Source organism: Lates calcarifer, linkage group LG16_LG22 (assembly GCF_001640805.2).
Source record: "Lates calcarifer isolate ASB-BC8 linkage group LG16_LG22, TLL_Latcal_v3, whole genome shotgun sequence".
In the NCBI taxonomy this organism is placed as follows: domain Eukaryota; kingdom Metazoa; phylum Chordata; class Actinopteri; family Centropomidae; genus Lates; species Lates calcarifer.
In genome coordinates, this window is record NC_066848.1 from 5,045,659 (window position 1) to 5,058,009 (window position 12,351).

Here is a 12,351-nt window from a genome sequence, read left to right on the forward strand (position 1 = left end):
ATCAGACCTTAAATTGACCCTGGCTTTCTAATCCAAAGTCAGAAAGATATAGATCTTTCATATAAATATAATGCTGCTTCCTGTCAAGGAGAATTTATTAAGAACAATTTTTAACACTTGCAGTAAAAAGTAAAGATCTCAGATATTTTCCAATATAATCTGAAAAATGAAAAACATACATTGAACTATAATAAGAGTTAAAAGTAACAGTAAAACACAAAGTATTTACCAGGCATAACAATGGTGGCTATCAGTCTTGTTGGTTCAAACATGCGCTTCAGCTGTTTTAGTGGTCCCATTAGGAAGCAGGTGCTTTACAAAAACAAACAAACAGAAAAAACAGACAAGTGACACTTTTTAAACATCAGTGAAAAGTGCAGTGACCTGTTGTTTGTATCTGGTCATAACCTTTCACCAATGTTGTATATTTTCATTGCACTTTCCAGAGATTACCTCTTAAACAGTGAAGCCATGACTGTGTGAATATGTGCTGATTCATTTGCAGTTTCTGTAGGTGCCCCTCCTGTTCAGCATGCTGGCTATGCTAATGGTAATTACAAAGGTTTGATAAATGGAGCAAATATCATGAATCTTTTCACCTATATCAGACACAGTACCCAAACCTCTATGTCTACTCAATGTTTGGATTTAAAAAGGTATGTGTCTATTCCATAATTTTAACATTAGAAAATGAATATTCTTTAACTAAACTTCATCATTCAGGTGGCTGTCAGAACTTTATATATGTGTACATCACATATAAACAAATTGATTCTGAGTGACAGAACTGTCTGGCCGCCATAATCAAATTTACACTACATATTGCACTTATTAAGGGGGTAAATATTTTCATGCCCAACACCACGATGACACATTTAAAACCTCCTACATGATGCATGTGTGACGTCAGTAAAAGTAACAAGACAAAGGCTTTCCCCGCTGACGAGGCACGCAGAGCTGGGCTCAGCCAAAGCTGTGTGGGTAGAGGAGTCTGTGGAGCGTCACATCTGTTAGATGAGACACGAGAGTAGTCTCTGTTGACGCAGACTCTCTCTACTGGTTTGCTGAGAGGGATGGATGCTTTTTTTCTCAACTGCTCAATGTGACAGAGACACTAATGATGTCTGCACACACATGCTGCTACTGCTGATTAGAGAGAGGGGAAAATCAGTCATCTATATATGGTTGACTGGGCCTGGGAATTTAAATTTAATTTGACAACTGACTAAGCAATGCCTGAGGCTGGATGACAGCAATGTTACAAAACAAAAAAAACAAGAAAGGAAACCCTTTACCAGAATGAAATGTATCAAATTGAAGTGACTTGTCCAAAGCCAAGCACTTAAATTCCTGGTCAAAAGGGATCATATTATTGATAGAAAAACAAGCAAACAAAAAAAAAAACATATAGAAGATGCTATATGATTTACTGTTATGCCATTATAACATTCCTGTTTTTGACAGAACCTTCCTCTACAGTAGGTAAAATGATGGAAACAATAGTTTCTGTGTAGTCAAAGTCAATTAAAATATGACACTCCTTTGCTTTGGATTGGTAACCTGGGCTATGAAAGCAGAAGGTGACCCAGTTTCTTGATGCATCTAAACCCTCTGGACATATAATACCTGAAAACAGAGACCGCCCGCCGTCTGAAAACAAACCCCTCATCAATGGTTCACTGTCTGTCAAATAAGACAGACAGACATCAATTTAGTCGATATATTTCCACAGATAACTGGCAAGCAAACACTATGTCTCCTCAACCTTTAGAGGCAAATGAGAAAAAAAATGCAGAAATAATTGCATAATATTAATCATCAAGTTCTCAATTAAATAAACATAATTAGGTGCAATAAGAACCCTTTGTGATTGGAGTGCCTGCTCTGTTGCATCAAAATTGTGCAATCCCTACTGACAGGTATGCCTGCCAAACCATGTTATACATTGTAGTAGTGAATAACAGTCTCTGCTTCCAAAACAAAGATTCAGCTGCAGGCTAGATTCACAAAAGTTTGTTTTCTGTTCATTTAAATTGTAGTAATACTGATAAATTAATACTAATACTAATCTGATTAGATCATGGAGATTATCGCTTTAGCTATAATCCTACAATCCTGAGCTGAATCAGTAGTCGCCACTGTTTATCAGAATGTCAATATCAATAAACCAGAATGAAAAAATGTCAATGTTCCTCAGGCACTGTGCTCCAAACACTGGACAACAGGTGCTGAGTGCACAAAGGAGAATGACAGTAAATTAGAGCTATGTCTACAGGATGTGTTGTCTTTATAAAAACAGCCTAAACGCAAACCTTTAGCTTTGCCAAGGATGACTATAACAAGGTGTGGCAGTCATTAAGGCAAAATGATACCAGAGTGTATGAGTTGGCTGCTCACTATTTGTTGTATTCCTGGCAGTGCACCACACTGGTGAGCAAAGGTAATACTCAGACCAGCCGAACCACGACTGGACTTACCTGGCAAGAGCTGCGATATTCCCTAGTGTGTAGAAGATGGCAAAAAGCTTGATTCCAGTATGCGGAATGAACAATAATGCTGACCCCTGTCAAAATGACAAGACAATCTGTCAGCAACGCAGTATGTCAATGCATTTTAACTGAGGAGTATAAGACAAAAGAAAACAGTCTTACCAAGAAGATAAATGAATCCTGGACATAAATAAGATTGAAGGCAAAGTTTTTGGTCATGTTTTGATGTTAAAAAAAAGGACATAATTGGCTCCCCCTAGTGATAAAACACCACAAGGCCTTGTCAAAGAATCACAGCCATCATTATATTATAATCAAACATGTGCCCTGTTTGGATAACTCTCCGAGAGGAAGTGTGGTGACACACAATCTAAGCGGAGTATTTCACCATGGAACAGTTGAGATTTAGAGATCACGTTATGAATAAAGCTTTTAAGGAGATGCAGCAGCTATCATTTACTTGAACATTGTCATTTTCAGGGGTGTTAGGACATTTGAATAACCTGCAAAACAAATTCTGAATGTTGCTTAGGGGTTAATGCGCCAACCATGAACAAGAAAAGAGTATCCAGATAGAAGGTAAGTATTTTTTAAATGCATGAATGGAGGAAACATTAAGACACTGAGAATCATGAAGATTATGTGCTGTTTAGTTGATGGATGCGTGAAGATCTCCCAACTGTGAGTTTGACCATCAAGCCTCCACAGAGAGGTTGTGTTGTGTCAGTGTGAATTATCACTATGCAGTGGCTTCAAAGTGTTATCAGTAGGTGCCACCTGTGACAAGGACTTCCTGTCATCTTAACTGCAAGACTACAAACTGAAACATTCAGTGACATAAAGCAACCTTTATGTGTTAATTAAGTACAAGTGACATGTGCCAATCACATTAAGTGCAAGAGGAAACAAATTTGTCTTGATGGCAATGGGGCTGAGCCATATTAACAACTTGGTTTACAAAGCCTACAAACCACAGATAGCACAGAAAAACTAACTTTGGACCTTTGCTACCAGTGTTATAGACACTCTGCATTGTCAGCATTCCCAATGTCAATATAAAGTCAGACAGGACATAAAAGCTGCATTTTCATTTTCAATTTTAAAGACAGAGACACACTCACAAGTATTGAACACAGGATGCCTCCAGCAAAGCATATGACGAACCACTTCACCCTGGTACTGTAGCTGAGAGTGGTGGCATCAAGGACCTGGTGAGAACAATGGGAGGATGTCACAAGACAAACCTAATGACCTGCACAAAGACCCACAGGCTTCCTACTCATGATTTAACCAAGTTGGCTGGAGCCAAGCAGAAAACACCCAACTACAGCGTTATCTTAAAACACAAACACACACACAGCTCAGGTCTAAGTTACAGATACAGATAAGTACTCGGCATACTGGAGTTAGGCAAATGACCTAATAAAACGAAACTGTGAAGTAGAATCTGCAATGAAATACACACGTGCAAGCAATTTTGACTCTAGTGAAACTTCATCTTTGTAACAAGTTTAAAAAGTACCATCACGTAACATACAAACACAGGGTTCAAACAGCAACTCACCTCATTTCCTTCTCATCAGGAACGCGTGCAAAAAGTGTAAATAAACAAGCAAATGCAATTAAGAAACTGCTGAAAGAGGAATATCATAGCTAGCTTTGAACGGGAGCGAGAAAAAATACAGATATAAACACGTTCATGGAACTATTTTGTTAGCTAACGTTAGCTAACTGTCAAACCGTCGTAAACTGACATTACTTCAAACAGCTACTAGCTCACTCTGAGAAAATAAAAGCACATTAACATTAACAGCAGGTATCTGAACAGCAACGCCGAGTCTCAGACAAGCAACGAAACTAACACACTGCTACTTTTTATTACATTTTAGCAAGTGACACGACGTTAGCATTAGCAGCGTACACTGTCATACAGTAGCTACCTGTGCAGTGAGACCCAATTCTTCATTTTCCTCTTGGCCGCTTAGCACACGGCGAAGTTTGTCCATCGCTAGAAGCTAGCTGGTAAAATGGTTAGAAAACAGTGAAGCCCGACGTCTTCAAATATAGTTTTTACTGTAAATGTACGATTTAAGTCTACAAGTTTTGCTCGTCGCAGTAACGACTCTGACTTCCTGAACGACACTTTCTTTCAGTGCTGGCTCAGAATCGGTTTGTACGCACCCACTGTTCCGCCGTAATACTGAAGAGGTATGTCAAACACTGACCGCAGATCAGCGTGTTAGAGGAACTTCACCAAGACGACTTCCTCGCAAATGTTGCTGCCTTTCAGTGCCGTCGGAAATAACGGTATTACAAAACTTAAATAAACAAAGACCTAGAAAAAAAATAAAAAAATAATGATATAAAATTGCACCGTCTAATATATTGGGTGTAATTCACTGTTGGTGCCTTACAATATTTAATTTAATTGGAAACAACTAAAACAACAAAAGCTTATTTATTTAAACAAACCAGGTAAATTTGTTAATAAATGATAAATAAATAAATATAGCTTATATTAAGTGGCATCGCTGTCTAAAATACCAGCGTTTTCTTTCTTGATTTAGCCTGTTACCCTCTCTCACATACTTTACATTACTCCTTTTTTTCAAATCTATAATTTGACAACTGCTTTATGCGTCTTGCTTTTCTGTCGTTTTGTTGCCACCCAGTGGAGAGAAAGCGACATGGCAAGAAACAATTGGCACTGTCGGTACAGTATGGCTACAGTACTTTTTTTTTCACTGAAATTGGTTGAATAATTCATAAGTGTTTTATGTCTGAATAAGGGGAAATGACAGAAAGGTTTGCAAATGCCTTGTTTTTTATCTGAGGCTTTCATCAGTCCTCTATATCCAAGTGCCATGATTTAAGAATGACAGTCTTCCAGCCTGAAATGTGGCATAAAATTTTGTGTGTCAAGGCTACATAATGTTGCCTTGTCTTTATCAACAACACAACTGGCGCCAAAGAAGATACAGCTATGGGAGGCTTTTGACTTTGGGTCACACTGTGCTCCTGAGGGACATAGTCATTCACTTGGCTTTTTATTTGTGTGCCACAACACAAATCTTTCAATTTCAATTTCAATTAGTCTTAAATACACAGCACTTACCGACACAGGGTGAGCAAACACAATCAAAAGAAAGCGTGTCACTGAAAACACACAATCATAACAACATCCTTGCCAGTACAGGAGGATGCTGATGAATCTGAAAATCACTAAAGTTATTGTGCATCACCCCTCAAACGTTTTCAGACATAAACTACTACAGACATACAATGGACCATTAGAACTGAGCTATAAATGATCAAGTTCAACCAGTGCTGTCACAGTTAAGAGAAGGTATATTGTAGTTACATCACTTTGCTGGAGTCATTCATTATGTTATAGTGGCTTCTCTGCATTGTTCCTGGGCAGTTTCCCTTGGAAGGTGGAAGCTAATATCTAAATATTTTTAAGTTATGAAGGAACGCATTAAGGTCTACAGTCACAATACTGACACAAAAGTAAGATATCAGTACACTGGAACATGCAAATATTATGTCCTAGAATGCTGTCTTTATTCAACATCTAAATCTCAAGCAGCCAATAGAGAAGAATGTATTACATCTACTTCCCTCACAGTCTTTAAAGTCAGTCAACTTTACTATGCTGCACCTCTCGTAAACCACATATATCAAAGTAAACTGTCCCATTATGGTACACATCTAACCATAGTCAGGATGGTCATCAAAAGTGTTTACTGTCAGATGTGCCTCATGGAAATGTGTATATCACAGGATAACCCCATAGATTATTTCCACTTCAAAACCCTCCTATACACTGATTTAATAGGTCTCATCATGTCTAAGCTTTTCTTTCTGTGAGGGAACAGTCATACAGTATAAATACCAAAAAATAAACAGCTGTTTACAACGTTTGACTTCACCATCAGTTTCAACTGACTCAACTGAGAGTTTAAGGAAGATCCAAATATCTAAGTGCGCAGCATTCAGTGGACATCCAGGCTCCTCCGCGTTCAGACGTTTTCCAGGCAGCAGCAACGATGTGGACATCGCTGCCAGTGCTCTCGTTCCTATCTGTTTTATTCTTCTATGGATACGAGCGCGCTTCGGGTTTCGTCTGCCCAATGATCTGCCGCTGTTTCTCCGACACAATCAGATGCAACAATGTGACAGAGGGATCTACTCTGACGATGGGTCACATCGATAGACTGTAAGTTCACACCACTGACATGACTTTACGAATCTAGTAAAGACTGCGAGATGGTGCGTGTATGATAGACACATTTACAAGCTGTGAAGTGAAGAACGGTTAATCCTGACTGATCGATGTTTGTTAATGTACGATGCTATAATTGACATAGAGAGAATTCATTTCTACCTGTTTCTTTGTGCAACTAACTGCTCTGATAAAGCCATTGCCAAGACTGTTCCGTGCGTATTTACGCATGGAGCGAGGATGCGCTTGAAACACACTCGCTGTGGGACACGTTGAAATGTATTAACATTAAGGTTAAATGTAATACTGCTTAAGTGACTGATGCAGATTTTACATTTTTGTCTTAGGAGATAGCAGCATATTTGAAGAATGTGTGTTGATGCAATCGCTTTTGCGCACATACAGCACGAGTTATTTTGAGCGTGAAAACACTTCCACAGCCGGTATAACAGGCACTGACTGTACTGGGTCAATTTGTTGAAATGTTGTTCAAGTTTAAAATAAAAAAATTTGTCAAGTTGCCCTGACACGCGATTGTGCCTTACTGTACCTGACTGTGTTGGGGCTGTAATGATGACTCAAAGTGTAGCTTGCCACCTGTAAAGCAAGTTAAGTCTAATTAGGGGAACAAATCTCAGGTGTAGCCTTTGATCACCTGCTACATAGACAACTAGACTGCACTTTTTAAAAGAAAGTTGTTTCGCCAGCATAGTAACTGCTAGCCTTACTTTTCATTTCTGAACCTGTATCTTTACATCATGTTTTTAATTCCTAATAATTTAACAATTAATTTATGGATATACCTGTAGTGCAGACTGAAAAACACAAGCTTCTCACTAATATTTGATTTTTCTATTTTTGATTTTCTATTTTTGATTTTTCTATCTACTAAATAGAGAAATATTTAGTAAAAGCACCACAGCATGCCACACTTGAGGGCTCTGCATGTGTGCTGCTTAATTACCTGTGAAGAACATGTCAAGTTGTTCTCACACAGTCAAGTACACAGTGCATCCCCTGAGACTATATGGTTCCTTTGCATCAGAACTCACTTTTAGAGCTCAAACACACTGTTACATACCTTGTAACAGTCTGTTTGAAGATTGGAAAATGGGGAATCTTGACCTCTCCTCTGGTAAATCACAGAACCTTGAGTCTCTCCTGATAAGTGTCTGTGAACACCAAGGCTAACAGCCCCATGCATGTATGAAACTAATACACTTACACACATGCACACTCTCACACTCCAGGAACTTTGTCAAATGAACAGAAATTTTAAATAAAAATGTTTTTCTTCACTTATGTAAAATGTCTTAAATTATTTATGAAATACTTTGAAATGACAGTAAATGTCCATTTCCATATCGTTTTTCCAGGTCTCTATATCACTTGTCTTTGCGCACCATTTCAAGCCACTCCTTTGAGGGTTTGAAAGGAGTCCAGAGGATGTAAGTATCAGTTTTCTCCCGCTGACTAACTCTGACTAACTGGACATTATTATATACTTACTTATACTAATATTATATTATTTGAGCTTTTTCTTCATTTAATATTCACTGAATTTGTCAACTAACCCTGGTTTATTGTGATAAACACTGTCAACTCAAAACTTACAACTTTAGTTGTTACAATCCTGGCCCTGAAGTTCAGAGTAGAAAAGAAAAATGGATACACTGCCAATTCTCTGATGTATACCACAGAATTGAGTCAAAGTTTGGTTTTGAGTGCATGTCCCCTTTACAACAATAGGTCAAGACACTGTCTGCACACTGAGCAGTAATCTGTCTTTCTCTTTAAGTGCTCCAGTTTAAAAGTAAATGTTCTCTGGATAAATGTATTTGTGTTGTTTGTGCTGTATACTCAGTGAGATTGCTCAGAGTGTGACCCTAGAAACCATTGAGACATTAGCGTTTAATGACCTTCTCAACCTCTCTGAAATGTAAGTTCTTTCTTTTTTTCTATGGAATAATTAACATAATAATTACTATTATTACTTTTACTATAGTGTAGCACTGTACTGAAGTTTAATAATGCTTTGCAGCTCAATCCAGAATACAAGGAGTCTGAGGCACATCAGCCGGAGGACATTTAACAACCTCCCCAGACTACATTACCTGTAAGAGACCTCAAAATATACAATCTGAACACCAAGAAATAACTTTTTCTCAGCAGTACATTAAAAGTAACAAAACATATCACAGAATAACCTGTTTCTCTTTGCATAACAGGAGCATCTCAAATACTGGGATAACAGTTTTTCCTGACATTACATCTATCAATTCTCTTGATTCAGAGTTTATCCTGTAAGTGCATCTTTTGCTCAAGAAGAGACTCATGACAAATAAAAATAAAAGGCAAATCACCAAAACACTAATTACATTGCTTTGCTATAAACTGTCATTGTCATTGCAGGGATATCTGTGACAATCTGTATCTACTGGAAATACCCCAAATGCTTTCATTGGAATGACAAATGAATACATTACAATGTAAGTGATGCAAGAAATGCAATGCCTTTTAATTGTTTTAGACTATCAGTTAGTTAGAAATAAATGTTAGTTAAAGAGATAGTAAGTCCTCACATTTAGTCATAATATTCTTGTAACTAATTGCAGGAACCTGTACAACAACGGCATCAGAGAAATACACGACTATGCCTTCAATGGGACAAAGATAGATAAGCTGTATATTCCCACATTTAGTTCTTTTTTTCTCTTCTTTTCCTCTTTCTTTTTTCTGAATCATTTCAGTTGAGTTTCTACTCTTGCACCATTAAAGTTTGTTCCCTTACCAGCATTCTGTTATCTTTAGGGTGTTAAAGAATAACCGAAACCTGAGAGTGATCCACAGAGACGCTTTCAAAGGAGCCACAGGCCCTGGGGTCTTGTAAGTGACATTTATAAACCGCTTGGGAGCCACTTAATGCAACATTTATTTACTTAAATTTATTTGGGAGCGGAAAGAATGTAATTTTTGTCAAATTGACCATACAAATCAAAGACTGTCTTCAAGCTAGATGGGTGGATAGGGTGATTTTGACTCTATGTTCCAAGGCACTGGACAGCACGGTGCTAACAAGGAGGTGTTTGCACCCCCATGCAGTTATATTACTGTACGTGCACTCTGTTACTTTACAGGGACGTATCTGCAACAGCTCTTACAAAGTTGCCACCACAGGGACTGGAGTCAGTTCTTGTGTTGTTAGGCCCAGTCAGCATACGCCTTGAAGAGTTTGTCTCCTCTGCAGGGACTGTGGAGCCTGCGAGAGGCCCACCTCACCTATAACAGTCACTGCTGTGCACTCCTGAGCTGGAACACTCACAGGTGACTTACTCACGTGCATTTTACAGGTTAATTAAGGAGATCTGTTCATGCATTATCTCAGTGAGTCCTACTGCCCCACCACGGTTCCAATTTCCACTCACTACTTTCAGAGAACCTACAGTATAAACAATATTGCACCACAATATCAGCACAAAACAAACTCTACAATACAAGTACTAGTATTCCACAGATGTGTTTGCATGTCTGACATATTTCAGAGTGAGTCTTTACATGTTTTTCTTTCCTTTTCTCCAGGGACCTTCCGATTAATCCTGCATGGACTAATGGTTCTATACATTGTGATGAGAGTGATCCATCAGCAAGGTAAAACACTGCTTTTGTTAAACCTGCTCCTGGTGAAACTGAACTTTGTGCCTTAAACCTTAGTGGCTGATGAGAGGTTTTATTGGCAGCACCAAAACTATCAATATTTGATTTGAAATTACACCCATAGGTTATGTTGTTTGAGCCGCAAGAGCAAAACCCAGAACAATCTCCTAACCTTATTCTTCTCCTCTGTAAACAGGGTTCAGCATATGATTGGAGGTTCAGCAGATTCAACTCTATCTATGGACATGCCATATTTCTCAGATGTTGACCTGTTTGTCAAGGATGAAGTTTTTGGAGATGTAAATTTCCACTATCCAGAGCTGGACCTCTGTCAGACCCGACCAAGTTTGGTTTGCACACCTGAAGCAGATGCTTTCAATCCCTGTGAGGACATCGCAGGTTTCAGTTTTCTCAGAGTGGCCATTTGGTTTATCAACATTCTAGCTATCGCAGGTAACCTCACTGTGCTGCTGGTCTTCTTTACCAGCCGGAACAAGCTGATGGTGCCTCGCTTCCTCATGTGCCATCTAGCTTTTGCTGACCTCTGCATTGGATCTACCTTCTGATGATAGCGACTTGTAGACCTGCGCACACGTGGTTACTACAGTCAACATGCTATTGAATGGCAGACAGGGCCGGGCTGTAGTGCCGCAGGCTTCCTGTCTGTGTTTGGTGGGGAGCTGTCAGTCTACACACTGTCCACCATCACCGTGGAGCGCTGGCACACCATCACCAACGCTTTGCAGGTGGAACGCCGTCTGGCACTTACACAGGCAGCGAGCATAATGGTGGTTGGTTGGTCATCTGTCTGGGGATGGGGATCCTGCCCCTGGTTGGTGTGAGCAGTTACAGCAAAGTCAGCATGTGCTTACCCATGGACATAGACACTCCTCTGGCTCAGGCCTTTATCATAATTATCCTGCTCTTCAATGTGGGTGCCTTCATTATTGTGTGTGTTTGTTATGTGCTGATCTATTTGGCTGTAAAGAACCCTGAATTCCCCAGAAGAAGTGTTGACACCAAGATTGCAAAACGCATGGCCGTGCTCATCTTCACAGATTTTCTCTGCATGGCACCTATCTCCTTCTTTGCCATTTCTGCTGCCTTCAAAGTTCCCCTCATTACAGTTACCAACTCCAAGATCCTGCTGGTCCTCTTCTTCCCCATCAATTCTTGTGCCAATCCGTTCCTTTATGCTATCTTCACCAAGGCTTTCAGGAAGGATGCATATCAGCTCTTGAGTGCCATGGCTGCTGCAGAAGCAAGGCCAATGTTTATCGAATGAACGCCTACTGCCCAGAAAATGCAGTCAATAATAAATGCAATAATAAAGGATCCCACAATGGAGTGAGGTTGACTGCCATGCCACCGCAGAGCCATCACCTGAAAGAGGGGGAGAGATGAATCTCACCTGAAACCAACAAGGAAATGTATAAGAGATATACAGTATACTAGTCCAACTGTTTTAGACTGATATAGACTGATACTGGACAATGTGACAAGAGAGACTTGAATAAAAACTATTCATGCTGGATTTGGAGGCCATCTGTCAATTTGGCACTGTTGGAAATGGTCATGTTTTTGAATGAGAAAAGGGGATCATTAGCTTATTTAGGAACTTTCTGATAAGTCTGCTAAGTGGGTGCCTTTTCCTATAAGTCTGACAACAGTTCAACTCCCAGAAAAAACACAGGTCAACTGACAACCTTTATGATGCCTCTGTTTAATTAAGTCCCAGGGAGCACTGGAATAGTTTTCCTGGTTGTTACATGTCAAAACTTGTCCTGTGACCAAAACACCTAAGGCATGGTGGACATCAATGGACATCTACAGAAAAAAGCTACAGAAACAGACTTAAATTGAACATAATGAACCTTTAAAAAAATCTACAATTCCATCATAACTTTTGCTGAAAGTTCGTGTTACATGACGGAAATATATGGGCTGTGGTGATTGTTTAATCAAATAAAAAATCCTCTCTGA

The 12,351-nt window shown here is 39.3% G+C and overlaps 1 protein-coding gene and 1 pseudogene across 2 annotated transcripts in view; one reads left to right on the forward strand and one right to left on the reverse strand.

Moving 5' to 3' along the window:
* sft2d1 (SFT2 domain containing 1) overlaps nucleotides 1-12,351 on the reverse strand; it is a 32,110-nt gene that overhangs the window by 5,738 nt on the left and 14,021 nt on the right. The window contains exons 1-4 of one of the 2 annotated variants that reach the window (XM_051076581.1): nucleotides 4,430-4,687; nucleotides 3,611-3,697; nucleotides 2,478-2,563; nucleotides 219-312 (exon numbers count right to left, since the gene is read on the reverse strand). The exons of the other annotated variant lie outside the window; for it this stretch is intronic. Coding sequence (XP_050932538.1) covers nucleotides 219-312; nucleotides 2,478-2,563; nucleotides 3,611-3,697; nucleotides 4,430-4,495 — 333 coding nt within the window. The 5' untranslated portion in view covers nucleotides 4,496-4,687. Of the gene's footprint in view, nucleotides 1-218; nucleotides 313-2,477; nucleotides 2,564-3,610; nucleotides 3,698-4,429; nucleotides 4,688-12,351 lie in introns of those variants that run through there. 2 annotated transcript variants of the gene reach the window in all.
* On the forward strand, nucleotides 6,539-11,772 carry LOC108872441 (lutropin-choriogonadotropic hormone receptor-like; annotated as a pseudogene).